At 41.8% G+C, this 25,542-nt stretch overlaps 10 protein-coding genes across 10 annotated transcripts; 5 read left to right on the forward strand and 5 right to left on the reverse strand.

The window, feature by feature from the left end:
* Window positions 1–508: 508 nt before the first annotated feature.
* Window positions 509–6,080, forward strand: BATDEDRAFT_22239 (uncharacterized protein; the record flags this gene model as incomplete). The annotated part of the gene is made up of 6 exons (XM_006675445.1): window positions 509–886; window positions 1,479–1,587; window positions 1,654–1,749; window positions 1,814–2,052; window positions 2,121–3,804; window positions 3,901–6,080. 6 exons carry the CDS (start codon window positions 509–511, stop codon window positions 6,078–6,080), a joined length of 4,686 nt encoding a protein of 1,561 aa, XP_006675508.1.
* A 111-nt stretch (window positions 6,081–6,191) lies between these two features.
* On the reverse strand, window positions 6,192–10,104 carry BATDEDRAFT_34232 (uncharacterized protein; the record flags this gene model as incomplete). The annotated part of the gene is made up of 2 exons (XM_006675732.1): window positions 6,192–9,476; window positions 10,027–10,104. The coding sequence occupies 2 exons, from the start codon at window positions 10,102–10,104 to the stop codon at window positions 6,333–6,335; spliced, it is 3,222 nt and encodes a 1,073-aa protein (XP_006675795.1). The 3' UTR covers window positions 6,192–6,332.
* Window positions 10,105–10,280: 176 nt separating this feature from the next.
* On the forward strand, window positions 10,281–12,522 carry BATDEDRAFT_34233 (uncharacterized protein; the record flags this gene model as incomplete). Its single annotated transcript, XM_006675733.1, has 2 exons — window positions 10,281–10,486; window positions 10,836–12,522. The coding sequence occupies 2 exons, from the start codon at window positions 10,281–10,283 to the stop codon at window positions 12,358–12,360; spliced, it is 1,731 nt and encodes a 576-aa protein (XP_006675796.1). The 3' UTR covers window positions 12,361–12,522.
* A 973-nt stretch (window positions 12,523–13,495) lies between these two features.
* Window positions 13,496–14,576, forward strand: BATDEDRAFT_22242 (uncharacterized protein; the record flags this gene model as incomplete). Its single annotated transcript, XM_006675446.1, has 5 exons — window positions 13,496–13,648; window positions 13,768–13,859; window positions 13,915–14,028; window positions 14,122–14,234; window positions 14,329–14,576. 5 exons carry the CDS (start codon window positions 13,496–13,498, stop codon window positions 14,574–14,576), a joined length of 720 nt encoding a protein of 239 aa, XP_006675509.1.
* A 276-nt stretch (window positions 14,577–14,852) lies between these two features.
* Window positions 14,853–16,559, reverse strand: BATDEDRAFT_34234 (uncharacterized protein; the record flags this gene model as incomplete). The annotated part of the gene is made up of 5 exons (XM_006675734.1): window positions 14,853–15,143; window positions 15,242–15,367; window positions 15,460–15,746; window positions 15,837–16,053; window positions 16,176–16,559. 5 exons carry the CDS (start codon window positions 16,557–16,559, stop codon window positions 14,853–14,855), a joined length of 1,305 nt encoding a protein of 434 aa, XP_006675797.1.
* A 1,588-nt stretch (window positions 16,560–18,147) lies between these two features.
* BATDEDRAFT_3263 (uncharacterized protein) lies at window positions 18,148–18,927 on the forward strand (the record flags this gene model as incomplete). Its single annotated transcript, XM_006674836.1, has 2 exons — window positions 18,148–18,259; window positions 18,362–18,927. Coding segments are annotated over 2 exons (678 nt in total), but the record flags the coding sequence as incomplete, so codon positions are not given.
* A 640-nt stretch (window positions 18,928–19,567) lies between these two features.
* Window positions 19,568–20,386, reverse strand: BATDEDRAFT_9096 (uncharacterized protein; the record flags this gene model as incomplete). The annotated part of the gene is made up of 3 exons (XM_006675014.1): window positions 19,568–19,978; window positions 20,159–20,241; window positions 20,314–20,386. 3 exons carry the CDS (start codon window positions 20,384–20,386, stop codon window positions 19,568–19,570), a joined length of 567 nt encoding a protein of 188 aa, XP_006675077.1.
* A 172-nt stretch (window positions 20,387–20,558) lies between these two features.
* Window positions 20,559–22,118, reverse strand: BATDEDRAFT_34236 (uncharacterized protein; the record flags this gene model as incomplete). The annotated part of the gene is made up of 4 exons (XM_006675735.1): window positions 20,559–21,039; window positions 21,118–21,207; window positions 21,285–21,440; window positions 21,542–22,118. 4 exons carry the CDS (start codon window positions 22,116–22,118, stop codon window positions 20,669–20,671), a joined length of 1,194 nt encoding a protein of 397 aa, XP_006675798.1. The 3' UTR covers window positions 20,559–20,668.
* Window positions 22,119–22,370: 252 nt separating this feature from the next.
* BATDEDRAFT_85310 (uncharacterized protein) lies at window positions 22,371–23,724 on the reverse strand (the record flags this gene model as incomplete). Its single annotated transcript, XM_006676339.1, has 4 exons — window positions 22,371–22,890; window positions 22,961–23,115; window positions 23,210–23,272; window positions 23,551–23,724. The coding sequence occupies 4 exons, from the start codon at window positions 23,722–23,724 to the stop codon at window positions 22,371–22,373; spliced, it is 912 nt and encodes a 303-aa protein (XP_006676402.1).
* Window positions 23,725–24,126: 402 nt separating this feature from the next.
* BATDEDRAFT_22248 (uncharacterized protein) lies at window positions 24,127–25,509 on the forward strand (the record flags this gene model as incomplete). The annotated part of the gene is made up of 1 exon (XM_006675447.1): window positions 24,127–25,509. One exon carries the CDS (start codon window positions 24,127–24,129, stop codon window positions 25,507–25,509), a length of 1,383 nt encoding a protein of 460 aa, XP_006675510.1.
* Window positions 25,510–25,542: the final 33 nt, after the last annotated feature.

Raw genomic sequence — 25,542 nt, forward strand, 5'->3', positions numbered from 1 at the left:
TTACAATGCAGGGTTTAATAAAAGGATTGTGTGTTCAATCGGTTATCAATGATTCGTTTAGATTGCCCAAACAACACTGACTCTACACGTGACTGAATATCAGTATAAAGCGCCGTTTTTTCTTTTGGATTGTTTCCTTGCTACACGTTCAAGGTCCAATTTTATTATAATGTTGTTTGGGTGTACAGTTTTTGTGATTCCAAATGAGATTGTTGGTTGCCTACAACCACACTAATCTAGTCTTTACTAAAGGACGGACTCCATATTAATCGCGGTACATTCTTTTTGTGAATGGTGCCGTTTCATGAATCGGAGACATTTTTCATGGTTGAAGCATTAGAGTGGGTGTGGGTGGGTTTAAGCAGACAAGTGGGTTGAAAAAGGAAATTACAAAGTGTTAGAATAAAGGATTTGCAGCAACGAGTGTGGTGAATGGGATCAACTTGCTGTGATTTTGAGTTGAATCTGGTATTTCCATCGTACACGCTTTCCTTGCAACTAGCAATACATGTTCATCAAGCCAATAGAAGTGACATCGCTTCTTGTTCAGTCTAAATCCACTTGGCAAGACCATGCTGGAAACACTCATTTTGTATTGCAGTCTAAAAAGAAAGATGCCAACATCATGCGCAGTCTGATTACTGGCATCTCGTTGGGTGTGGGTGCGGCTGTTGGAGTTGCATCTTCAAGCCTTCCTACTTCTGCTGCCGGGCCTGGAACGAGTAGCAGCTCAGATACTGCTTATAAAAAGTCTTTACTTGAATACGAGTATCGCATCCTTCTTAGATTCATTAGTCGCAAAGCCGAGTTTATTATTGCTGTTGACCACTCGTTTGATAAGATTCATACTGACTGGAATTGGGTCGAGCGGAACTTGTTTATCAAGGTTGTTGGTATTGGCTTCCTGTTTGACCACATCTGATCCACTTGGTTTACTACCAGGCCGTATTCATGTACAATCCAACACTTTTATATCTATCCTGCAGTGTATTTTGCTTTGGAATAGATAATGATTAGTTATTTGCTGCGTTTTCCTACTCGACATTCTCAATTCTTCAATACACACAACGACCATCATACAACATCAAACTATAGTTTTGAAATCCTCATTTGGCAATCATACATTGTACGATCACTAAATTCATTCAAATCTGGATATTGGATTCAACTGTTCTGATGTTGTCACTGTATTCTAAAAACTCGTACATTCGCGCTCTAGTTTGAGAGAATGCACGTTTCAAGAATGCAGCTGTTGTTTCCATATCAGTCATCCAATGTCACAATGTTGGGTTCGGATGAAAGGAGAGTTGGGGATTGACGGGTAAACATGTATTCAGTCAAGACAATCTTGTCCAGTAAATTTGACACCAATCATGTCAAAACTGGCTGTTTATTCTGTCACTGTTGGTGTTTTACCTTGCGTGAATATGGCTGCAATGGATTGTGCATTGACTCACCATTGCAATTTCTTATAATAGCTCGCGGAAATTGACTCGGCCTGTTTATCTTCCAAACCCAATACAACTACCGACCAGATTGATAATCTCCTCTACAAACAATTTGGTGAAATGACTGAAGAATACGAAGGTATAGTTTGAAATCTAAATCTGATTCAACTCAAATCTCACATCTATGAATGCTGGTAATGTATAGATCCACAAGTGGCGGGTGTCATGGCAAAACTTCTCGACGTCAAAAATCAACTGACCAAAGTGTTTCCTAGTGCACAGGACGATGTATTGTTGAATTGTATGTGCATGCTAGCTACTTTCGCTTGTTTATCTGGTTAGATTGCTAATGCATTGTCGTTTAGATTATGCTTGTACATATTGGGCAACAGAGTCTACTTCTGCACGCGGCGAGCTGTGTATTGGCCGTAACTCATTGTATTTTTCTGGATCACGACAGGCTGGGCAAGGGGATCAGGATGCAAGTATTCCCAGCAATGTTACCCTTCTTATTACATATAGGGATGTAAACTCATTGGAGTTGGTCAATGCTAAAAGATTGCTACTACCAGATACAATTCAAATTGGTGTTAAAGATAAAGTAGTAAGTGCACAATGCATCATGACAACACATTGTGTAGTTTTAAACACGTCTAATCTTAAAACTATTAGTTTGTATTTGCACTTTATTTTCATCGAAAGGAGGTTTTTCGAATTTTGACTAGCTTATGCAATGCTGCCATGAATCGCCTGATCAAAGGCGCTGAAAATTCAATATCTGCCTCATCTGAAATGTTTTCAAAAAACAATTCAAACAATACTGGCGATCTTGCCATCACTAGCTCCAATAAAGGTGGTGGTCTGCTAATGGGAAGATCAAGAGAAGTATTTGGAATGGACGACAGTTCAGTAGCAAATACAGCTTCGGCATCAGATATGCTTGGAGTTGGCGATGGCGATCTTGGCGATATGTTTCAAGATCAATCGTTTGCTGATCTATCTGGTCAAGTCAAGGGATCATCTGCAATATCTGAATCCACCCAGCAGCTTCATCAATCAGCTAGTACATCTGTAATGCATTCACAAACTGCCTCATCACACACTGTTGTTCGATACTCGCATATCAAAACGGCTTTGGTCAATACTCTTTCCGATCTTGATACTCAAAACAAAAACATGGAGTTTCGTAATCTTTTTCGCTTGTCCTACCATGAAACAATCACAATGGAAGAATCACCATGCTACTACTTTCACAAATTAACTTCTGTATCTCATACTGGCAGCATGTATCTATCGCAGAATTTTGCCAATTTTGCTGCCCATTCGGCTACTTCATCTCCATCTAATGGAAACTCGACAATATCTACATCGATGCTATTTGATACATCCCAAGATCCAAATATTATTTTTGTAATTCCGTATCCTCACATTGTATCCATCAAGAAGATGCCTGCTACAGCAATACCATTGATTGGAAAGCTATTGTCGTTTTCGCTGTCTGGGTATGTAGTCATTTCCACAAAAACACGCAGTGATTTTTGGTTTGCATTTTCAACTGCAAAAAGCCGGGATCGAGTATACGAGACGCTGCTTGCACAAATCCGTACAGTAGATTGGAAGTTTGATGATGATGTAGTGGTGGGTGGTAGAAATAGCTATAATCCTAGTAGCATACCTCCGAATTCAAATCCTCTTGGATCTTTTAGTAACAGCTCTACGGTCATGTCAGATCACGCTGTTACATCACGAAGTAGCTCGTCACTATCAGTTGCTTCATCGCCAGTTACATCACCCATGCCAAACATTCACATGGTTTTAGGAAATTTGAACGACACGGTCAATAAGCTACATCCGCTTAAAACTGGTCTGAAATTTCTTGTTCCAAAAATCGAGCGTGGTGGCAAGCCCACGCTTCAAGATGACATTCCGCACTATGTTGCAAAGTGGACAGATTACTTTGATACATATGGTCGTGATGTTTGTATTATCAAAGACATGAAATCTCTTTGTGATCTTATTCAAGAAACAAATGGTGTACCTGAATGCTTTCGTGGTGATTTTTGGATGCTGGTCTCTGGAGCATGGTATTCCAAACCCGAATCCGAGTACTACAAACAGCTTTTAATTGCTAACCAATTTCGTGTCAGTCCATTTGCAGACGAGATTGAAAAAGACGTGCATCGAAGTTTGCCTGAGCATCCTGCTTACCAGTCTCAATTGGGAATCGATGCTTTGAGAAGACTACTGACTGCTTTTTCGTGGAGAAACCCGGCTATTGGATATGCTCAAGCACTAAATATTGTTGCCGCAGTACTGTTGCTGCATTTGCGTGAAGAGGATGCGTTTTGGATGCTATGTATGCTTGAATCTATTTTAGCATTTAATTAGGATGATTGTGTGGTGTATTGACTAACTTAATTTTGTTGTATTTTACTATGCATGTATATTCAAGGCATGATTGTTGAGAGAATGCTACCTGATCACTACACCAAAACTCTTGTTGGTTCTGTTGTTGATCAGGCGGTTTTTCGTCAGCTTGTTGAAACTCATCTTCCACTACTCGCAGCACATCTGGATAAACTGTACATGGACTTGTCTACCTTTTCAGTTCCTTGGTTTCTTTGCCTCTACCTCAACTCAGTGTCACAGAGTGTTGCCATTAGGCTCTTGGATATATTTTTTCTAGAAGGCCCAAAATTTCTTTTTTGGATTGCCATGGCTGTATTGAAAATCAACGAATCCAAACTGATATCCAAGGGAAAAGACGATGATATTTTTGTAGCGATTTTGAAGGACTTTTTTACACGATTGGGGTTGCAGGATTCTGGACGAGATTCTCCTGTTGCGGGTGCAGCACCCGACACGCAGCCAGATCTGTCCTCTGCGACAGGTCGACCTTTGTATGATTTGCTGATTTCAACTGCATGCAATACTCTTGGTCCTCAGATCACGTCGGAACTCATTGAATCACTTCGTATGCGGTACAGACTCAAAGTAGTACACCAGATGGAGGACACGAATCGCAAATCACAAGTACGCACGCTCTGCGAGCAAGTCACACTTTCTTTTGATGAGGTGTCTGCTGCATACGATGATGTGAGAAGACTAGAGTTTATTCATGGCGGGGAAGAAGAAGATCCAAACGGACCTGCGTCACTGTTAGCTGAGCACGGCAGAGCAGAGGAGGAAGCAATGAGGTCTTTATTAGCTAGTTTGGGCGGATGGGGACTGGTAAGACAAATACCCAGAGAATCTTGTTCGCGCGGCGTACCGATTCCTGATGGACATGGTAGTATTGCTTTTCCTACTCCTGCATCGATGCAAAACCGAGTGCTACAGGAAGCAACTCAAGGAAAAGATCAAAGTATCAAGAGCATCTGTTTATACGATTTTCGTAGTGTGTTTGACACGGTCAGTCCATGGCAGTATGGGAAACAGGAATCGTTGCGTATTTTTAAGCGGGATACACACACTGACTATAATCACAGCTACTCTGGTGGTGCATCGACAGCATCTCGTAAGCCAGATGAGATCAAACCAAGGAAGCTCAGTATAAATGGGGATCAAGCATCTTCGTATGCTTCCAACTCTGGCACTACTTGGCAGCTCATAACAAGTGCCAGCGATTTATCACTTACTTTAATTAATCGTATCTACTTTTATTGCTCCTTTCAGTACCACTTTGTACAAAAACAGAAGCGAGGGCAGGCTGAATCGGCAGCCGCTGCTCGACAACATTCTCGATCTATACCATCAGCTGATCGACCTAAACCTATCACCGAGACAGTTGAACCAGGATTTGTTGTTGATCTTGCAGCAATGGTGCATGTTCTTGATGCCATCATGAAGCAGCCGTTGCATTCACGATTACGGTTTTTGTTTGATATGCACGATTTGGATGGAGATGGATTCTTGAACAAAATTGAGCTCAAGGCCGTCATGGATTCGTTTTTGGAGATGTTTGAAAAGTCGCGACGGGATGCTAAAATCATAGATGACGCTGCTGGTGGGAATGGTGCACATCTGAATCCAAGCTTTGAGCCTGCAGAAGCATCCAAAGGAACACCGTCTGTCAAAGCAGAGGATGAAGAAACCTATCTGCGTGCAGTAAGCTCGTTTCTGAATGCTGCGCTCCAGATGGGAAATAACAAAGGGGACGGTACAAGTGGTGTTGCAAGCAGTATAAACGGCAACATGGGCTCTGCCCATGGAATGAAGCGTTCTTCCAGTGTTACACCCGAGTTGACACATGGCGTGCGACCACCTGCATTCACTACACACCGGCAAGATATATTAGAAGAAAGCGATTTAGAAGAAAGTGCTTCTAGTATACACTATGGCGGTACAGCAGCAGATGTGTCGCGACGTAGTTGGCAGCCTGGATCGCATCCAGAAACAGTGCCCACACCGCCACAACCTGGAGCACATTCTCTATCCACTACTGGATCGACCGCTTCATCTTCTGCCATCAAAAAGCAGCAAGCCAATGAGCCCGCATTTTGGCTAAGTTTCAACGAGTTTTTATTAGCAGTCATGTCGCAGAGTGTGTTTGTACAGTACTTTGAACGCACGTGGAGTATCCATAAAGACTCGTCTGGGATTGTACGGGTGACGTGGTGTAACAAAGCATAATACTAGCGTCACAGCTTCAGCGCAGTTCATGTAGATAGTCACGCTCGTCCACAGCAGCATTACTGCATGAGATTGCCAAATTCACCCAACCACTATAAATAAAACTATTTTACATACATGCATTCCTTTATTTGAAACTCGCAGACAAGGATAGATGTAACAATTCGTAATTGTATTCAACAAATTAAATTATATAGGACGTTCTAGTACCTCGAATAAAAACAAGAATGAGTAGTTGGTCAAAGTTGATGTCTACTTGCGTGATTGATGGCGTGTTTGTTGCTGTCCAGAATTAGAGTTATCGTGATTGCTATCATCCCATTTACCACTTGCCATGAGATCGCGTCGAATGGACTCGATGGGGATTGTACGCATGCGACTTGAAGTTGATACAAGTTGTGGCCCAGTAATATTTCCCACATGAGCAACTCGCTGTGCACGTACATGATTGGGGGTTTCAAACGAGGTGAGGTCGAGTTTGGAATAGTCACTCGGGTTGGGCATCACATCGCGGCGAGCCTTGGGCTCAAGATCGAATATGCCAAGCGACGCTAGACGCTGTGCACTTTGAGCCTGCAAGTCCTGAGTTGTAGGTGGGCGTTGTTGAGAGGGCTTTGCAGCATTCTGATTCTGCTGCTTTGTTATTTTCTGATGTGGAAAGAGCGATGCCTGTGGCTGAGAGTTATTAGAAGGCGTATTGGATAAACTACTAAGCTGTGAAGTGCGATGAGTTCGCTGTGGTACAAACGGAGCAGGATTAAAGCGATTTTGTTGCTGGGTTCGTTCTCGCTGTTGTTGCTGAGAAAGAAGATGGTCAGGTGGTGGTACGCTGGGGGGAGAAGGGATATGCAGCACTAATAACGATTGCCGTTTGGTAAGATGATTAGTAACTGTATTTGGATGAATCTGCTTCCAATTAGAATCGGAAGCCAACATCGACTTTTGGTTAAGAACAATCTGTGCCTCTGCTGCGGCCAAAATCGATGCATAATCAAAAGACTGCTGCTCAACTCGCGCACTCAGAATAGGAGGTTCACCCATCATGATACGAGGAGTATTTGCAGCAGATGGAATAGGAAAATGGCTCAAGTGAGAAGCGGCATTACGATCCCCATCAACAGAAGAATGCTCAGCATTTTTTGATAGTTCCTGTTCGCGAATCTTGGCTTGGATGATATCCCTGTATGCATCTCGGGAAAAATTGCCAGCTTCCAAAAATCCATCGTCACCCAGTATAGGTGGACAAAAAGGATTCACCAATACTGGCGATTGCTGATAGTGGCTAGATGCTTCAGATGAAGACTGTCTGTCTTCCCCGATAATTGGCAAAGGATCCGACAAAAGTGATTCAGATGCCGATTGTATTGGCGTGTCCAAGAATGACGCAGTGATTGAATCCTTTTCTTTCGGATTAGCTAATGCATCAGGATATTCGTATTGTTTATTACCATCATCATCTGGTGCTTCAGCTAATGCTTTTTTTGTAGTAGGATCCAGTTCCAAAAGCATTGATCCAAAGTACTCTGATTTAGTAGGTAGATGATATTTTCGCACAGTAAAATTAGAACGAGTGGCTGCGGTTGCTGATGACGCAGTAGAAACACCATCTTCGTCTAAACTAGAATCTTCTCTACTTTTCAAACTATTGGGCCGGCTTTGAGCCTTGAACTGCTGATAGACATGAGGGCTTGGAGTAAAGTCGCTTTTTTGCTCAGAAGTGACGGATAAACTCTGAGAAGCGTAGGGAGAAACAGGGGGAGATTCCAGATGGGGCAGAGTCGTGAAAGGTATAGCAGAAAGAGCGCCGCCAGACGACATTTCAATTCTATCGAGTAGTGATGATTCTTCAGTAGTAAACAATGATGCACGCGAATGGTCATTGTCGGTAGATGACAGAGTAGCACTCTGGGCCAGATCGCGACAGGGAGTGAACATGCCATCGTTTGATACAACCAAATCCTTGGGTGGCAGTACAGGCAGTTTTTCGATTGAAGATGAAGGTATACAAGAGTTTTTGCTGCTCAGGAATGCTGCTTGTTGTCCAGAACCACTGCCACTTTTGATATTCCATTGGGATGAAGTGAGAGTAGGCATAGGCGGGGGTGGAGAATGAGGTTTGGGAACCGATGGCAAGCCATGAGTAGGTGGTAAAACGACCCCCCGAGAAGTGATTGAAGACGATCCACGAGGTAAAGCATGTTCGTTGGATAGAATCGCTTGCCTGTCAATGGGTGAATTTACATTCGATGGAGTGTTATACGGCTGATTGGCTGCATCTACATACACAAGCTCTGCATGGGCATCTGGAACCAGTGGTGATGGGTATGGAGAGTGTATAGTGTTCATGTAGTTTCGGAGCAAATGCTGATGGTTGGAATGTGTAGAGTATACAGTATCAGGGTTAATAGACAATTGATGACCATAATTATATTCAACGACATCATTACAGCTGCCACCACCCACAATATTTTTGTTAGAATCAGCGGCTCTAGATGTGGCATTGAAGCCACTGACCGCATGATTGTCATCAAAAGCCCGATGAGCAAAAGTATTGTTTAAATGGCTGAGGGTGGCAGCCAGTGCCAATATAGAATTGGCAGCACAGTCATCTGGCACACTAAACCTATCCGATACACTTACATTAGACTGAGCTGCATTGCCGACTGGATTCAAGCTCGCATTCTTGGTTGCGGCAGATGAGGCGTTGAATGGACGCGAATTTGAATCTGTCGTTGCCAGCAACGGGTCTGCCTGCAATGAGTCGGTTCTGGAATGCAACTTGAAGCGAGAGAGATGATTCATATTTGGAGTAGTGGATTGCATGTCTACCGACTCATCCGGATGAGCATCATAGTCTGAAGTGAAGCTGCTGGTGCTGGCATGCATTCCTGTTAAAAGAAAGTTGTTGCTAACTCTGCTTGAACTATAGCCATCGCTATCTGAATACTCTTCTTCATCTTCTACAAAAACTTCGTCATTGTTCATGTCCACTTCGTACTTTACAGTGGCTCTTGGGCTCTGTGTCGGTATCTGTGGTGTTATGGGGTAACTGCCGATAGAGAACTGGTCAAAGCTGCTCTCCAAATCTTGACTAAACGAATCAACAATACTCTGCTGGCCATTGCTTCTCACGGCAAACTTAGTCATGCCTTTCGGTGCAAGAGGACTGCCATTATACACTCCATGAACTGGAGAGTCGAGGTTTTCTGAAATGCTGGTATTACTTTTTCCGCCATCCAGCAGGTACGAGGCAGCAATGGACGCAGTAGTGTGTGTAGGAGTGGATGGGTTGCTTTCGTTCAAGGTTTCTGTGTGGTATGCATCAAATACTGAAGCATACAGATCCATGTCCACCTCGGGATCCATGTTGTAAGAGTGTTTGTGAGTTGAGATCATCTAATTAGGCGCAATGGTAATATGTTGGAAATGGTTTAGACTTGACAAAAAAATAATTTACAATATTTAATTTGCAAGCTCACCAAAAGCAATTACAGCATTCAGCCAGGGCATGTTCAGGGTTCTTGTCGAAAATCACCCTAAAAGCCAATCCACGACTCCGCCAACCAGAGCATCGCATCACAGCTAAAGGGATGGAAATGTAAAGTGTTTATTTGCATTGCAGCCTAATTTCATGTTTCAGAAATACTGATGGGATTGAGCAGTCTTCCCAATTCGACCAATGTGGATTCTTGTAAAATTGCACAATTGTTTCAGGTTAATGTGCAGACTAAGGTAGAACGCCAAAATTTGTTAGAGCACAATCAAGGTCAGAAGTTTAGGGAGCAGTCGCCGCTAAACCAGATAAGGAATGCCGCCCTAGGTGTGATCGAGAGAAACAATGGTAATTCAAGTCGTTCAAGTCAGATTGTCGTCGCGATACAGGATGTATGAGCGATAAATGCTTATGCTATTCAAATCAGTAGATAAACAGTCTACCGATATTTACAAAAGAACGTCCCAAAAAGCAACTAAACCCCGAAAGTGTGATCAAGTTTACGTGGGTACTTTCAAATACACGATACATGAATGGTTGCTGACAATCATCTCTCATCCTCTGTCGATATCCCAACTGGGCTAAAAATAGTATTGTTCAATAAACTGACACTCTGTCAAGACTGGCGATTTGTTATATTTGTACTTGCTTAGTGGTTCATTTTATGTAAATACAGTCACACTATGAGTGGGTAATCATAACTGGGTATGGTAAACACTAGTAAAATCCATTGTTTAGCTAGCCAACAGCAGATGGTGGCAGTAGCTTATTTCATATGGACCAACACAGCTATTGAAATATTGGACCAAGCTGTCGATGGTTTAAGCTACATGATTGACATTGTAGGCACACTATACAGCCGCATGCAAAACAAAGCGCTTGCAATAGCTTTCTATTTTGATTTAAAGCAATGGTTACATACTCGGTGTCTTTCTACTGGAAGCCGACCAGTTCAATAGACACATCTACCCCACTTCTCTTTGCACTCCTATGCCTTTGATCACCAGCTGTATGGGTGATTGGATTCAGCTTCCAAGTTTAGGATGCTTGGAATGCAATCTATTGGCTTATTGATAGGCTTGAAAATGACGTGGATGATGAATTGAAATCTAGCCAATAGCGTGCGGTTTAGAACAGCCAATCATTTTTTTTTGCTACAAACAATAAATTCAACAGACAAGAATCTTGCCAATTATCAACCACTGCCAGCACTTGCTATCAACACTCGTTTAGTCGTTACTACTTGCTCTCATCTCTTCTAGTATAACTAGTTCTCTCAGCCATCCTTTAGTGTCTGACCTTTATCTTTCCAACTCTTACTTACTCCAGCCTTCTGCGCACTCCAACCCTTTGCGCATCTCCTCTGCTTTGACCTGTTTGTTGTCGAGGCCGTCCATCATTTCTTCTTCCTCCACCATTCCAACTACATTACCAATCCAGTCTCTATGTTCTGCATCATCGCCTCCAAAAAACCTTCCGCCGCCGTTTACCTCCGCTGGGCTAGTAGTAACCAGCAAGAAAGACGCTGCTTCAACGGGCTTGCCCTTGACGGGCACAGTTCACACTCAGCCCAATGCTGATTTACTGGCGCAGCTCTTTAGCTCGCATACCTCGTCGCTTTCCTCTGATATCTACTTGAACTCTCTCAACACTGGCCCTATAGGCCTCAACCCTGCTTCCCAGTTGCCCTGTCTGTCTGGCTCTGCTCCGCCATTGCCGATATCTACAGGGTTTTCTTCCGCTTGTGAATCGTCGTCTCATGGGATGGTTTCTGCCGATTGTACGGATCTATCTGTTGACAATCTGTCGTCGTCCACACTTCTCATGCAACTTTCTCCTGCCAACCCGAATCTTGATGATGCATGGCAGTCTTCTGTCTCTGCTAGTCTTCAACAGCCGTCGCTGAATCACTTTGCTCTTTCTTCAAATTCTGTTCTCCCTTCCCCTGCTTTGACCCTGCACCCGCACTCTGCATCACCCCTACTGTTTTTGAATGCCCAATCAGCATTTGGATTACAATCAAATCTTGCACCCCGTGCGGCCGAGTCTTTATCCGCATTTACTCCCTCCAATGCGGACTATGAGTCTGCCATGATACAGCAATCTCCGTATCTAGATTCTGCTAGTACCGCTTCTCTGTTTTCCGTTCATAACCCGCTGTCTGTAATTGACACCTCCAATCCTTTGGTTTCGGGAACTGCTTTGGATTGGATGTCTCCCGTCTCCATGTCTCGTGATGGATCATCTCTTTTTTCGCATCCAGCTCTAATCAAGTCTTCTCCTAGCACTCCCCAAGTTGGGTTTCCTGATGCTCTGCGAGCCTTTTCTTTTGCATATCCATCCAACGATGCTTATTCCTCTGGAGCTGCTGCTTTGTCAAAGCCATTTGGTGGTGAGCCTGGCTCTTTTGGAACCGCCGCTGTTATTGCTGCCGCTACATCCAAGCCACGTTTGTTTGCCAAACTCGCTCCTGCTGAGCCATTACTCGCTCTTCAGGCCGCTCTTCGATCTGATCAGCCCCCTATAACTCCCAAAGTTTCTTCTTCAATTTCAGCTAATCCACGTAAGCGCAAGGAGCGTACTATGGATCGTGATGAGCTGGTTGCCGAAATTGAAGATAAGCGTCGTCGTAATACCGAGTCGGCTCGTCGCTCTCGTGAGCGCAAGGCTACTCGTCTTGAAGAGCTCGAGTCTCTTACTTTGGTTCAACAGGCACGTATTGCCGAGCTTGAGGCAATGGTACAATCTTTAAAGGCGGACAATGAGCGCCTTAAAATCTCAAACTGACTGGCATTGATAAATTATTTTTTGGGTCTTGCTCGTAAATATCATTTTGTCAATACCTTCATATCTACAATACATTTCATCGGTGTAAAGGGCCTGGTCTTATTTTGTTTAGTAGGAATCCAACTTTAACGTATGGCTAAATAAATTTTTATTTACAGTCATATTCATGTGAATGAAGCATTTGAGAGTATTGGTGTATGAGGGGTTGAAAATGTCTGGTACAATGAGCACTCCAAAGTAGTGACAGATGCAAGTGGTTCATTTTGCGTGAATACGGCGGTGAGAGGACTAAGCCTTGAGTGTTTCCTTGACAAGCCTCTCCAGTGCCAATACATCCCGATCCTCTAATCTGTGCTTGAATGCCTCCTGTCCATTGACATGAACAACTGGAACATCAAACATGTACTTGCGCAGCCAGTTTTTGTTTTCTCGCTTATCAATATCGATCTCGCAAAAATCAAATGGCACCTGTCAAGTTTTCAGCCATGGTAATCAGATCCATTTGATAAGAATACTTGGAATAAATACATATGCTTGTTTAAATTGTCATGAGCTTAGTAATATGCATGCTACCTTGCTTTGTACTGCCAGAATAGTTTCCTTCATATGCTCACACAAGCCACAATGCTCTCTGGCAAAAAGAATCACTGATGCTCTACGTCCTGCCATCTTGGTGATGCTTGCAGACTTTAGATTCAAGTGTTTTTGATTGTAAACCGACTTTTATGGCTGGTGATAAAGAGCATGAACACGCAGAAAAAAAAGAAATCGTTTGCAATCATACTCTTGGTGATGTGAATAGCAGAAACAACTATTGCTCGTGTGTTGTGTATCAGCGATAATCTATTGCTCTTCTTGATTCAATATAATACATCACTCATTTGGTCTCTCGACACGATCTCTACCATTCCATTCATAGTCTGTAGATTAATCTAAATCAATCGTACGAGTTTACAAATGAATAATTCACATTGTTGAAATGCTGCAACAACAGCCTGCTCGATACTGCCTGAATGTCTATTAAACATGAGTAGACTACTGACAATCTCCATTCTTATTGAGCTGCAGATCTTGTCAGAATATCACGTGGTTATATGCATGGATGAACTGTCGAGTCAAACTTGCTCTCGTCCCAATGACTGAGTTGCTACGTGCTAGATTGGATGGGCTAATATCCAATACAGAACAAAACATAGCATCATTAGAAAATGAATCATCAAAACTAACTGTCACTGGATTAGCAACCACCATACCCAAACTATTTTTATCTCTAAAAACTCTTATCGAGGTTGGTCAACATTCCTACTGTGCTATCATCGAGTGGATTCTCGTGGAGCCATTCGCTGTATACTTGTCATGAATCCTCTGATATTTACTGACATGTGAGTTTCGGACATGCATGTTCAGGAATCTGAAGATGCTTTACTCGATATAAAACGACCAAGCCAGAAAGCTGCACTCGCACAATCCATTGCTCAACAAAAACAAGCAGTTAAACTGTACGTTCAATCATTTTTACTATATATTAAGATTGCCAGACTGATGGATACATAGTTTGCAGCAACGGTTTCAAACTGCTCTTGTGACTGCTCGTAAAGCAATAAAAACCAAGGCCCAAAACGATAGAGAATCACTTTTAGCACTTGGTTCAGCAAGCAAAACAGATAGGTTGGCTATTGCTCAGTTTCAATATCTTGATGGATACGAGTATCAATGATGGTGCTGTTGTAAACCCCACTCTAAACCATTCTAATATTGCAGATCAAATGCAGCAGCCATACAAGCAAGTAACGACATCACTTATGGATTGAAACAGGCAGTGCAAATGATATCTGCAGAAGTCGAGCGAAGTATAGAAACAGTAAACACTCTAGGTAATGTACAACTAGCTTATAAATGGATCCAGTGGATTGAACCAAATACCGTCATATACGATACAGTCAGTCCATACTAACATGAGCTATAAAGAGCAATCTACAAACACACTGAACCGTACCCAGCAAGAGTATAGCATGATTGGAGATAGGCTTGGCGTGTCTAAATCCATCATATCATCGCTCAACAGTCGCGACTGGATGGATCGAGCATTGCTTGGTGTTGGATTACTTGTATTTACACTGACAATGATGTATATTATTGGCAGAAGAATGTGGATACCGGGATACGCATGGATTTCGGGTGAATGTGCTATGAGTACATCGTGGTTTTGTTTCTAACAGTCGTATTCGTGCAAAATGGAACACTAAATAAAAGTGTCTAATAAACAGACATGTTCCACCAAATTCACTGATAACATTGTGTCCTTTCAATCCTAGTTGACTGTCTCCTAATGATTGGCATGAAAACAACCATTACATTTCCAAGACTGCAATCTGTTTTTGAATTAAAACGCGACGTATCTTGTCCTAAACTTGCCAATCGTACAATGTATGGCTATTCTACAAGAGAACAATTTTGGTATAATTTACATATCATTAAATGCATCTCACCCTTTATTCATCTACTAGTTCTCCTTCTTCATCATCATCCGCCTTAAATCGAATGACCTGAACCAAATTATCAAGAGTGCATATAGCAAATTGAGATTTGGCATCCAATGAGCACATGTCCCACACCCATGCACTTGTTTTGAACCGATGCAAAAGCTGCTTATCTTGGAATATAAATAGATTGGCACAGTGACCGGCGCATAGCAAAAGATCGGCTTCAGTGGGTGTAAACGATGGTGATCGATGTGGTATAATGCATGTAACGGGAAAATCAATATTGGCATACATGGACACCTAAAATGTAGTGTTTCCATTGCATAACGTAGTTTTAATAGCTGTTTCCACTGGTTCTATTGCTTTGAAATCAGATCCACAACACAAGCCAGACCTACCACCAAATTATCAACCAGATAAATGTATCCATTGGTCCCGCCAACCGCTATTTGGCTTTTAGTAGTGTCAGCTTGGCTTACAGTGTTTGTTGATTGGGGCACTTTTAAAAGCTGGCCAGATGTAATCTGTCAAAACAACTGGATGAGCTAATAATCACAGTCGACTATTTTATATCATCAAATCATGACGTAAGAATAAAAGCCTATGAACGACTTACGCAACTAATCTGCGATGGAAGCTTTACGCATGCAACACAATGGCCTGCTACTAGATAATATAAAAATGGAGTTCCATCGCATGCCAATATATAATGCGACAATACACCCTCGCTATCCAGCAACGTTACCGGATGAATGCATCGGATCATATGGCATGCGGGTACATCTGTATTCAAGACAGGCAAGACTGCATCTCTCAATCGGATTTTTGTTGAAACAGAGTCGTGGAAATCAAACGTTGTAATGGCACCAAATGAATCGCCCGCAACAACACATGGACGCTGAGCTATAACAACACAAACTCGTTATTTTAAATATGGATTGAAAGCACCAGTTGAACTTGAAAAAAAATAGTTTAAAAGTTGAACAATCATACTTGGCCGAGACTGGATTGCTAAACAGGTAACTGAAGATCCAATATCCTTGCGGATGAATATTTGCTTTCCACCCAATACAAGTGCGACTGCACCTGACGCATCTCCGATAGCAATGTCCAATTGTGTTTGATGTGCCAGATTTCCCAAAGCCATGCTAGATATACAGCTGCTTTTTGTATCAAGCTCAGTTGCTGTGACTTGGCCATCCCCTTCAACCTAGATTTACACGAATGCATTCAACAAGAGTTGCAATGTTATAAGTTTATAGGCCCTAGCAGTAGATTGAAGCAAAATCACTTATGCAGCAGTTCATGCTGCTGAGCCAATGTAGCACTTACTTCGGGCCTGTGTTTAAGAAAAGTGAGTTTTCCCGCAGTATCAGTAACAACAACTGTAGGAACATCAGATTGATTGCCAAACATGCCTATTCTTATGGCACTAAGAACAGATGGTGACTGCCATGTCCAAATGAGTTTAAGAACGCTGGTTGCAGCATCTCCTGATTGTAATATACTGGCTACAGGAAGTGTTGAACCATTCAAGTCCATATCTATAGCATCATTGGTAGCTATCAAAAGTTTAGCAGGCAGTCTTCCTGATTGAACTGTGAGTTGCAGTAGCTGTTCAAAGTCTGGAATGGCACACACTGGAGCAGTGCTGTTGTGAATCAAACTAAATATAGGCTCATCAACATCCATATGCAACTTGGTATCCTCACTCATTAGCATCTCCACCATAATCGTAGAATCAATTCTGATCTATTCGGCTTCTACAACTATCAATCCAGTATAAGCTGCTGTGCGACACTTTCCAAAAACGGAAATCCGTTATCCAAGCAACCGCAAAATAATATTTTAGCCACTGGACAATCAACCAGAACAATTGATAGCTAATATCCGCATTTGGATGTCAGCAGTGTCAATTAGGTGCTTATACAGCACTGCTTACTGTAGTCATCACACTAGGGTAACGGCACTTGGTTTAAATTAATATCTCTTGACAAACGGGTAGAGTATAGATTGGTAGAGAGATTGTCAGTGTTCACCACTCTAGTATATAGTATGAGCACCAGTTTTGGTTTAAAAAATCAATTCACATTAAATTGTTGGATTGGCTCGAGAAATGAACACTAGTTACACAAACACGCTGATGCCAACAATACTTTTGATTGGCCTTGGATAGTAAATCATTCATTGTTCGGACCATCAGTATATACATTGTATTGAGTCTGGATGTAAGCTGAACTCTACCCTGACTGCCATTCCGGTAACTTACGCGGCCGATGCGGATCAAACTAAATACTAGGGTCAGCCATGATGGCACAATGAATACACTGGTCTAAGCTGCATATATTCCAACATCATGTTCCAGCCAAGTGGGCTCGTACAACTTTTCCAGTTCATGACAATGCATTGCTTCTATTGCTCACGCGGCCGTATACATGCTGTGTTTACTCAATTACTACTTAAGAGGTGGAGTCAGTCTTTGTCTCGGCTTCATCCCACCCTTATAATAAGCAATCAAGCCCCACATTCCTTCTCAAGCAAATCCAACTCGCATCTTTTTAGCCAACAACCAACTGGCTTTGAAAGGTTCTATAACTTGCAACTGCTCTACATCAACTTTGCTGGGTCACCGTAACGATCGTGAACCATCTATCAAGTCTGAGCTTTTCTTGCACTACCACCGTACCAAACACGTGATAATAGGTTGCTAGTGAGATTCAACTTACTGCTTGTATCTTGGACCCGAGTTTATGTACTATAGCCTTGTTACTTTACTGTTATTTTCCAAAGTACATTTCTAAAAAGTCATCTGCAACAAACTTTATTTCGAATCTCTGTTCATTCCGACTGTTTCGTAAATACAAATCGTCTTGCGTAAATTTTCAAAGACACACGCACAACAGCCCCAAAGTACATCAGCATTCCCGCTTACCAAATCGCATATTAGTGATTATCAGGTGTTTGACTGTTAAAATATTTCTAAATTACTTGACCATATATACTCTTGTAAATTTCTACAAACCAAATGCTGGCGACAGAGTCCACTGGTAGCGACCAGAGCGGTGTTTATATCACCGATGATTTGTCAGCTAGTTCACCCGCCGCTACATTAATTCCATCGTCTCCAACAGTTGGCTACTCTCCTCGAATACAGCCAGCTCCTCGTGTTGCTTCGCATCGAGAAGTATGCTATCCTTTCAACACGTTTTGCTTGCGACTCAAACTTTGTCTACAAAGCTGCTGCTCTAGAATTATGCTACCATTCAACTCAAGCTCAGCTACGGGGATACTATCTGCAGCTTTTCCCATCGCCCTTTGGCTGCTTTTATTTTCCACTTGTAAATATATTCCATCAGAATGGCGGCCGCAAATCCATGTCGATATACTGCCCAGTCTTGATCACTTCTTTTTCCAGAGTGGATTCGGACTGCTCTTGTCTGCTATTTTCTCTATTTCTTTGGGATATATATGGACGCTCAACACCACCACTGCTGGATACTACGCACTGGTTCCACTAGCCATCGCAACATTGTACCAGATTGCGAGCATATCTCCAAATACAGCGTTTGACCTACTATTGATTCTGCCCTATGGTCTGCTACACTACCTCTCGCCTTTTGTGTTTATAGTATGGCTTTATTTTTACGGACCTACTGGAAGCATCTCGCTGTTTGCAAAGGCCTTTGGATGGCAAAATGTAGTGGGTGTCGTGATTCAACTGATTTTCCCGTGTGCTGCACCTTGGTATAATGATAAAAACGGATATGCTCCTGCAGATTACAGCATGCCTGGTGATCCTGCAGGTCTGGTCAACTTGGATAAACTCTTTGGCACACATATCTACACAACTGCATTCAATAGCTCTCCATTGGTATTTGGTGCCATACCATCTCTGCACTCTGGATTCGCTTGTCTAATCATGTTGTTTGTCATCCACATTGACAAACGATACAAGTATTTTGCTGTTGCATATATTAGCTGGATGTGGGCAGCTACGATATACTTTCGCCACCATTATATAATTGATATAGTCGTAGGAGGTCTTTGCTCGCTCATCACGTTCAGCTTTTGCCAGCCATACTTTACACACCAAGATGCTGCTCCACTGACATTTTTATCCCAAATCAAAAGAAACCCGTTTGTTGCACCTTTCCTATCCAACTCTCAACGTGACAATGACTCTACGCTAAACACATACCAATCAGCTCCCAAAACCTATTTGCGGCTGGAAAAAGTTGTTGTTCATCAAGATGACTCTCCAACCTCTTCAAAGAGCGAATCTGGCCATATGTATACTCAAAGTAGGCTGCTTTCTTCAAGCCACTTCTAAATTATCAATACGCACAAAATGTACATATAGTATACGCTATGCATTCAAGAGGTCATCCCAGCTATAGCCAATGAAGACATGTATAATTTGTCTGAAAATCATTGATGCTGGAAGCCGTTCAATGCATACCAATTCTGCAGCCATTCTACTGCACTTGCTATATTCGTCCAATCAATAAATACCTAAATCTAACACGCTAAAATGTTCATCTCAATCTAGTCTTGCATTTTCAATTATCTCAGTGATTGTATAATCGTTTAAAACTTGTAAAGCACAATAGTATCAACCTAGGCTTTGGTTTAAAACGATAGGTTCATTTATAGTCTTCACAAGATAAATAATCAGTCTTTATCTAGAATACAGTTGATTTGACTCGAAAACACAAGCTAAATGACTATGGCAAATTCTGCTTGAACATCAATAGTCGATATGCCTTGAGCTCTTCAATACTTTCAAGGATATCACCCATGGCCCGATGAGCCAGTTTCTTTTTCGGTGCTTTTTTATAAAAATCAGGGTACCATCTCATTCCAATCTCCTTGATAGAACTCACATCCACAATTCGATAATGCAAATGATCGATGAGCAAAGGCATGTGCTTATGCAGAAACTGACGATCCACATGAACGCTATTGCCAGCCAACACACCTTCACGCTGTTTAGGAATATGACGTTTAACAAAATCAAGAATGGTTGCCTCGGCATCTTTGAGTGTAAGTGTAGATTCAATGACTTGTTTTGTTAAACCAGATTCGCCATGGGTTTGAATACACCAGTCGTTCATCTGATCCATAACGCTTTTTGGCTAAACCATGTCAAAAATATTAGCCAAGGACTTTATACTATTGCTGTGTACAGCCGTATTCACATCACAAGTATTTAACCAGTGTCTATTTTATGTGAATACAGCTGTAAATGGAGATCAACGTGACTGTAGCCAATTTTAAACCCATTGGACACCATCAAAAGCAGATGCATGGCTAACCTGATGTAAAACAAGATCGTATCTTTCTTGTACAGCGTTTAGATTTCCATCAGTGATAATGCAAGCAATCTCTATAATTACATCTACAGGGACAATCACAGTGTAGTGACGTTTAGCACATTACTATCGACTGTATATCAAGTCGTGCTACATACCTCGTTCAAGATCCAGTCCAGTCATTTCAAGATCAATCCATACAAGTGGCTTGAATAAATTAATGGTGGACATGCTTTTAGATAAACTTCTAGGTGCAGTATAAACTGCAAAAAGTCGGGACAACAGGATGTGATCAAAACCCAGTTGTTTTTGGAGAAACTTGGCAAAGTCTGAAAAAGCAGAAATACTATCACGTGTACTGGACTGAATAGATTCGGTTATTGAAGAAACGCAACTTCAACTTATAATAATATAAACAGTTTATTTTCAAAAAAACAAACTTCATAATGCAAAATAAAGAAACAGATTATTTGAATCCAACAATGACATGTCTTCAAAACATCACTAATGTGTTCAATCATGCGAAGAAGCGTTATCATTGGTTGTAGAGGCAGATCCAGGTGAGGTATAATTGATACATGCAGTATCTGTTGATGCACTAGATAGCTCTGGTGCCCGATGTATTTTTGAATGACGTGATACCTGGTCTGGCCTTGCAAACTTCTTATGACACATACTGACAGGACATTTGAACGGCCTTTCGCCCGTGTGTACTCGGTTGTGTTTGGTTAAATTGCTGCTATCTGAAAACCGTTTGTTGCATCCACTCGACTTGCATTCAAATGGTTTCTCTCCTGTATGTTTGCGTAGATGCACTGTTAGTGCTCCTGGTAATGTAAATGGCTTTTGGCATGTTGCTTCTGGACAGACGTATGGCTTCTCTCCTAGATAAACGATCCCAACAAAAGTCAAAATAAGATTCAGAATCTACCCACAATTCAATAAACCAACAGCATTCCTACCAGTATGGATTCGTTGATGCTGAATCATGACTGCATGCTCCGAAAATCGCTGCATACAGGTGGTGCATTCATATGGCTTATCTCCCGTATCTACATGTATTACGAATATGTTATATTTAATTAGTGCATTCATCTAGAGGGTTGTGGCTAAAAAGGACATGACTTACGTTTCTGTATATGACGCATAATCTTTTGTCGTTGCGTAAATGGTCGATTGTTCCGATCGCATCCCATCCATTGACATGAATACAATCGCTTACCATTGCCTATATGGGCCATGGATATATGCTCAGTCAAATACTCAAACGCACCAAATCGCTCCGCTAAATGCATATGAATGAGGAATTATAGCAAGTGGCTGTTAGAAGGCTTGTATGATATACTCAAACCATGGATTTTAAATGAAAGTAATATGATAACCTACAGCATTCAGCCCATTGGCAACTGTGAGGGTTCATCTGTTTTTCTGGCGATAGTGGAATATGATCAAACGTAACATGATGAATCAGGTCTTCAAAACTGGCAAAGTTTTGAAGATCGCATAGACTCCACTTGCATAAAAGCGTTGTTGTACCAGCCTGGTAAGTTGTTTCAGTAGTTGAATGGAGTGACGCTCCATGCTGCTCGTCCTTGACTGTGTCTTTGTGTGACATGTATGAGTCTTCGGATGCAGAGTCTGAACATAGGATATTAGCCAGTGTGGGCATTGAGGTTTTGCTCGACGCAGCCGAGTCTGAATACAAAACAGAGAGCATAGAAGGGAATTTGGCAGAGTCAGGAGTGTCATAGCCATTCTTAAAAGAGCAGTTGGGCTCGTTTGTAGTGATGTGGCCAGTGGATGGTGCCAATCCCAGCAATGGTTTACCAATGTGATTAGCGGTTAAATGAAGTGATGATATGTGTGGTAGCAGCTGGTCGTTGGATTCAAACCGAGCAGTGCATGTAGCCCACTTGCAAGGAACTACTGCAGACCCACTATTAACTATCGATAGTTTTGGCATTGGGTGTGAATGGTCGAGTGAAAGCAATTGAATTTAATCCTCAAATGGCAAGTGGAATGAAGCCAAATAATAAGAGTTGGATTCACAACATTCCAAGTTCAATTTGTAATATTTTCTATTCCAAAAGCCAATTCTAGTCGCACTGGCTTCAAATTATGCTTTTTGAAACCCATTAAAAACTACTCGACATGTCACTTTAATCCAGCATTTAAATTCGTTTATTCTGTTGATGACAGATTCATAATATGTCCGTCATTGAGTGGCAGCAGCAGCAGCTTTATCTTTTGCTTGCATGGCTTCATACTTTCTTTTTGAAGTCTCAAACACCTGTTCAGCTGTAGGACGCTTGGCCATATCTGTTTGAATCATTGCAGCAACTAAACCACGAAATTCTTCCGAGTAGAGTTCCGATGGAAGTGGTGGGTAATCGCATGCTTCGATTTTACGACATAGACCAGCAAGAGTCATTTTATCACCATAAAAGGGAGAGTGCAAAGCAGCCATCTCGTATAGCAAGCATCCGAGAGACCAAATATCGCTTTGGAACGAGTATCCAGCTTCATGAATACGCTCGGGCGACATGTAGTAGGGAGTACCAACAAGTGAATGTGCTTCAATTGTTGTCTGAGAGACAAATCGACCAAGACCAAGATCGCCAAGCTTAGCTATGCCTTGTCCAGTGATAAATACATTGGCTGGCTTGATATCACGATGCATCACTCGGCGATTGTGAAGGTGTGCTAATGCTCCACTAATTTGAGAAAAGTATTTCCTGTGTTGTATTACAATCATAGTGAGTTGCATGATGTTGAACCTATCATTCACCCTTCATTAACATTTACCAAATGGTTTTCTCGGAAATATGCTTTCCTTGGGTCTTGAAGTGCTTGATCATTTTTCCCAGATCGCCAGCATCAGCAAGTTCGAGTACAATCACCAAATCCTTTCCATCAATAAATGATTCAAGACAGCACACTACATTCACATGATCAAGCGACTTTTTTCAAGTGTGTAGTAGTTTAGCAAATGATATGTTGGGTTATATAATAGTGAAAATACAAACCAATAGAATTTCAATATACTCGACGTACTTTGAGTAAATCAATCTCCTTGATACAGTCGTTACGTGCCTTGGGATCCATCATTTCGAAAATCTAATAAAGCAGAGATATCAGACGTCCGCAGTATATTGGAAAAGGTTGGCATTTTATTAGTATAGCCATGGTAAAAACATCCGAGCCATAGCATCCTCAAAGAGGCTAGAGTGGCTTTAGTCCACTACACTTCAAAACATATCTAATCCTTTTCCTCTAGATACATCCACTTTTTCATGTGGTGGAGAAATGCTAGGCTTAAAAAGGTTTGTTTATCCATAGTGTATACTAAACCAAACTAAAGAACAATATCAACTAGATTAAAACAGCTGCCCTACCGGTACGCGCTTGAGTGCAACAATCTGTCCACTATCAACGGACTTGGCTCTGTAAACGCATGAAAATTGTCCTTGGCCAATCTTCTTTTCGATAATGTATTTATCAACCGGCGATTTTCCAGCAGGGCGTGGAGTGGGAGAACCTACTGCAATAGGTTGCGCAACGTCTGTCATGGTATGGAGCGATGTGTAGTGCTAGTGAGCGACAGGAAAGAAAATAGATTTCAACAAATTGGCTATGGTTGGAATAAGCGGTTCAAAACAACAAAACTGAGTTTTTGGAATTTAGATGTGGAGAGCAATTGAAAAAGAATGTGGATTCAGTTTTACAGCCGTATCCACTTGTAATTCGTATTGAGATGAAGTGGGATTTGTATTCTTTGAAGTCAAATTAAAGGCCAATTGCATGACGTGGCGCATCTATACAATCCACCCCATATGTAAACACTGTCCTTGATGGCCCATATGAGCATGTGGCAACCTATATGACTTGGCTAGACTACATTGAGTGTAATACCCAGATATGTCGGCAATTTTTCAAATCTAACCCAACTTGCTCCAGCCAAGTCTTTACAAATGGCTAAAGCAGCATCTAAAAAGTCTAAAAAAGACACCCATGAATCTATACAACAAAAGTTTGAGCCCATTCCTTTGACATGGCCAGGAAAAATGTCTTCAGTTGACCTTTTTTCCAACATAGCTATCCAAGCCCGCGAAGCCATTCAGCATAAACAGTTTGACCTTTACGTTTGTCTTCGTATCCGTCAAGTCGATTGGGAGTTTCACGATTTTTTTATTACCCTGCCAAAAAACACTACAATTTATCGGCTACAGCATGAGATTGCCAAGGTGCAACATTTGTCCGCCATAAATCCAGAGGATATTATGATTTATCGATCACATCCTGGAACTGATATGGCCGAGAAAGCACAAGCGTCAAGTGATAATGCAAGCCCACAACTCGTGAATACTGCCAGTTCCATATCACTTAAAGAACGGCATCAAGAGCCAGTATCTGATTCAAAAGAGGCTTCAAATGTGCTAACGAAACCCAAGTTGAACACGACATCCAATCTATGCAGCGATATGTTTGCAACATTGAGCGGGTGCTTTCCAGAAATTGTCGAGTTTCGTCTTCCACCCTATGCAACAAGATACTTGTCCCATCAGCAGAAACTGGAATCATCAGCTCCTGAGGTGTCCCAAACTTACGGTATTGGGTCAAAAGATACCGAGCCAGTGTCTAGTATAAATTCTTTAAAGCCCGAGTCGTCATCAACAGAAAAGCAGCCTCGCATACGATCGGCAAACTCGAAAAATAAGCAAGCCAGCAAGGGCTCTCACAGTCGACCAACAAGTGCTCATCTAGCCGCTTCAAAACCCTATCATTCTTTTCAACAAGTCTCACCTGAACCAATATATGGACACTTTAGTGTTGTGTTTTGTCACGATTTGCAACCATCTAAAAACACGACTAGACAAGAAACGACAGAAAAAATGCAAGGTAAACCTATCCGATATAAGCCGGATGGATACAATCTTGAAGATAGTTCATGGACCGGAAAAAGAGTTGACCCAGTAGCAACACATGACAATTCTGGTGGATCCAAAGCAAACCCATATCACATTATGACCCATGAACAAGATGAACATCATTACTCTCAACCCGGTCTACAAAAGACTGAAATTGGGTACAAGAATATGATGGGCATACAACTTCCTACAGCAGTCGACATTTATTATGACGTGAATCCATACATGAACAAAAAAAATCGCGATCTAGGAACAGGCTCATCAGCAGATGCCATCTTGTCTTCGTTTGCTCACAAGGCCAAGTCACATACATTGGATGGTGCGAAAAGTAGTGTTTTGTTTAGTCGTAGTCATTCACCCAGTCTTGCAGGAAATCAACTGTCATTGTATGCAGAAGCTTTCACTAACCCAACTACAACCTTGTAGCACAACCCACTTGCATATTCAGAATCGCAAAAA

The sequence above is a fragment of the Batrachochytrium dendrobatidis genome, assembly GCF_000203795.2.
Source record: "Batrachochytrium dendrobatidis JAM81 unplaced genomic scaffold BATDEscaffold_1, whole genome shotgun sequence".
NCBI classification, from domain to species: domain Eukaryota; kingdom Fungi; phylum Chytridiomycota; class Chytridiomycetes; order Rhizophydiales; genus Batrachochytrium; species Batrachochytrium dendrobatidis.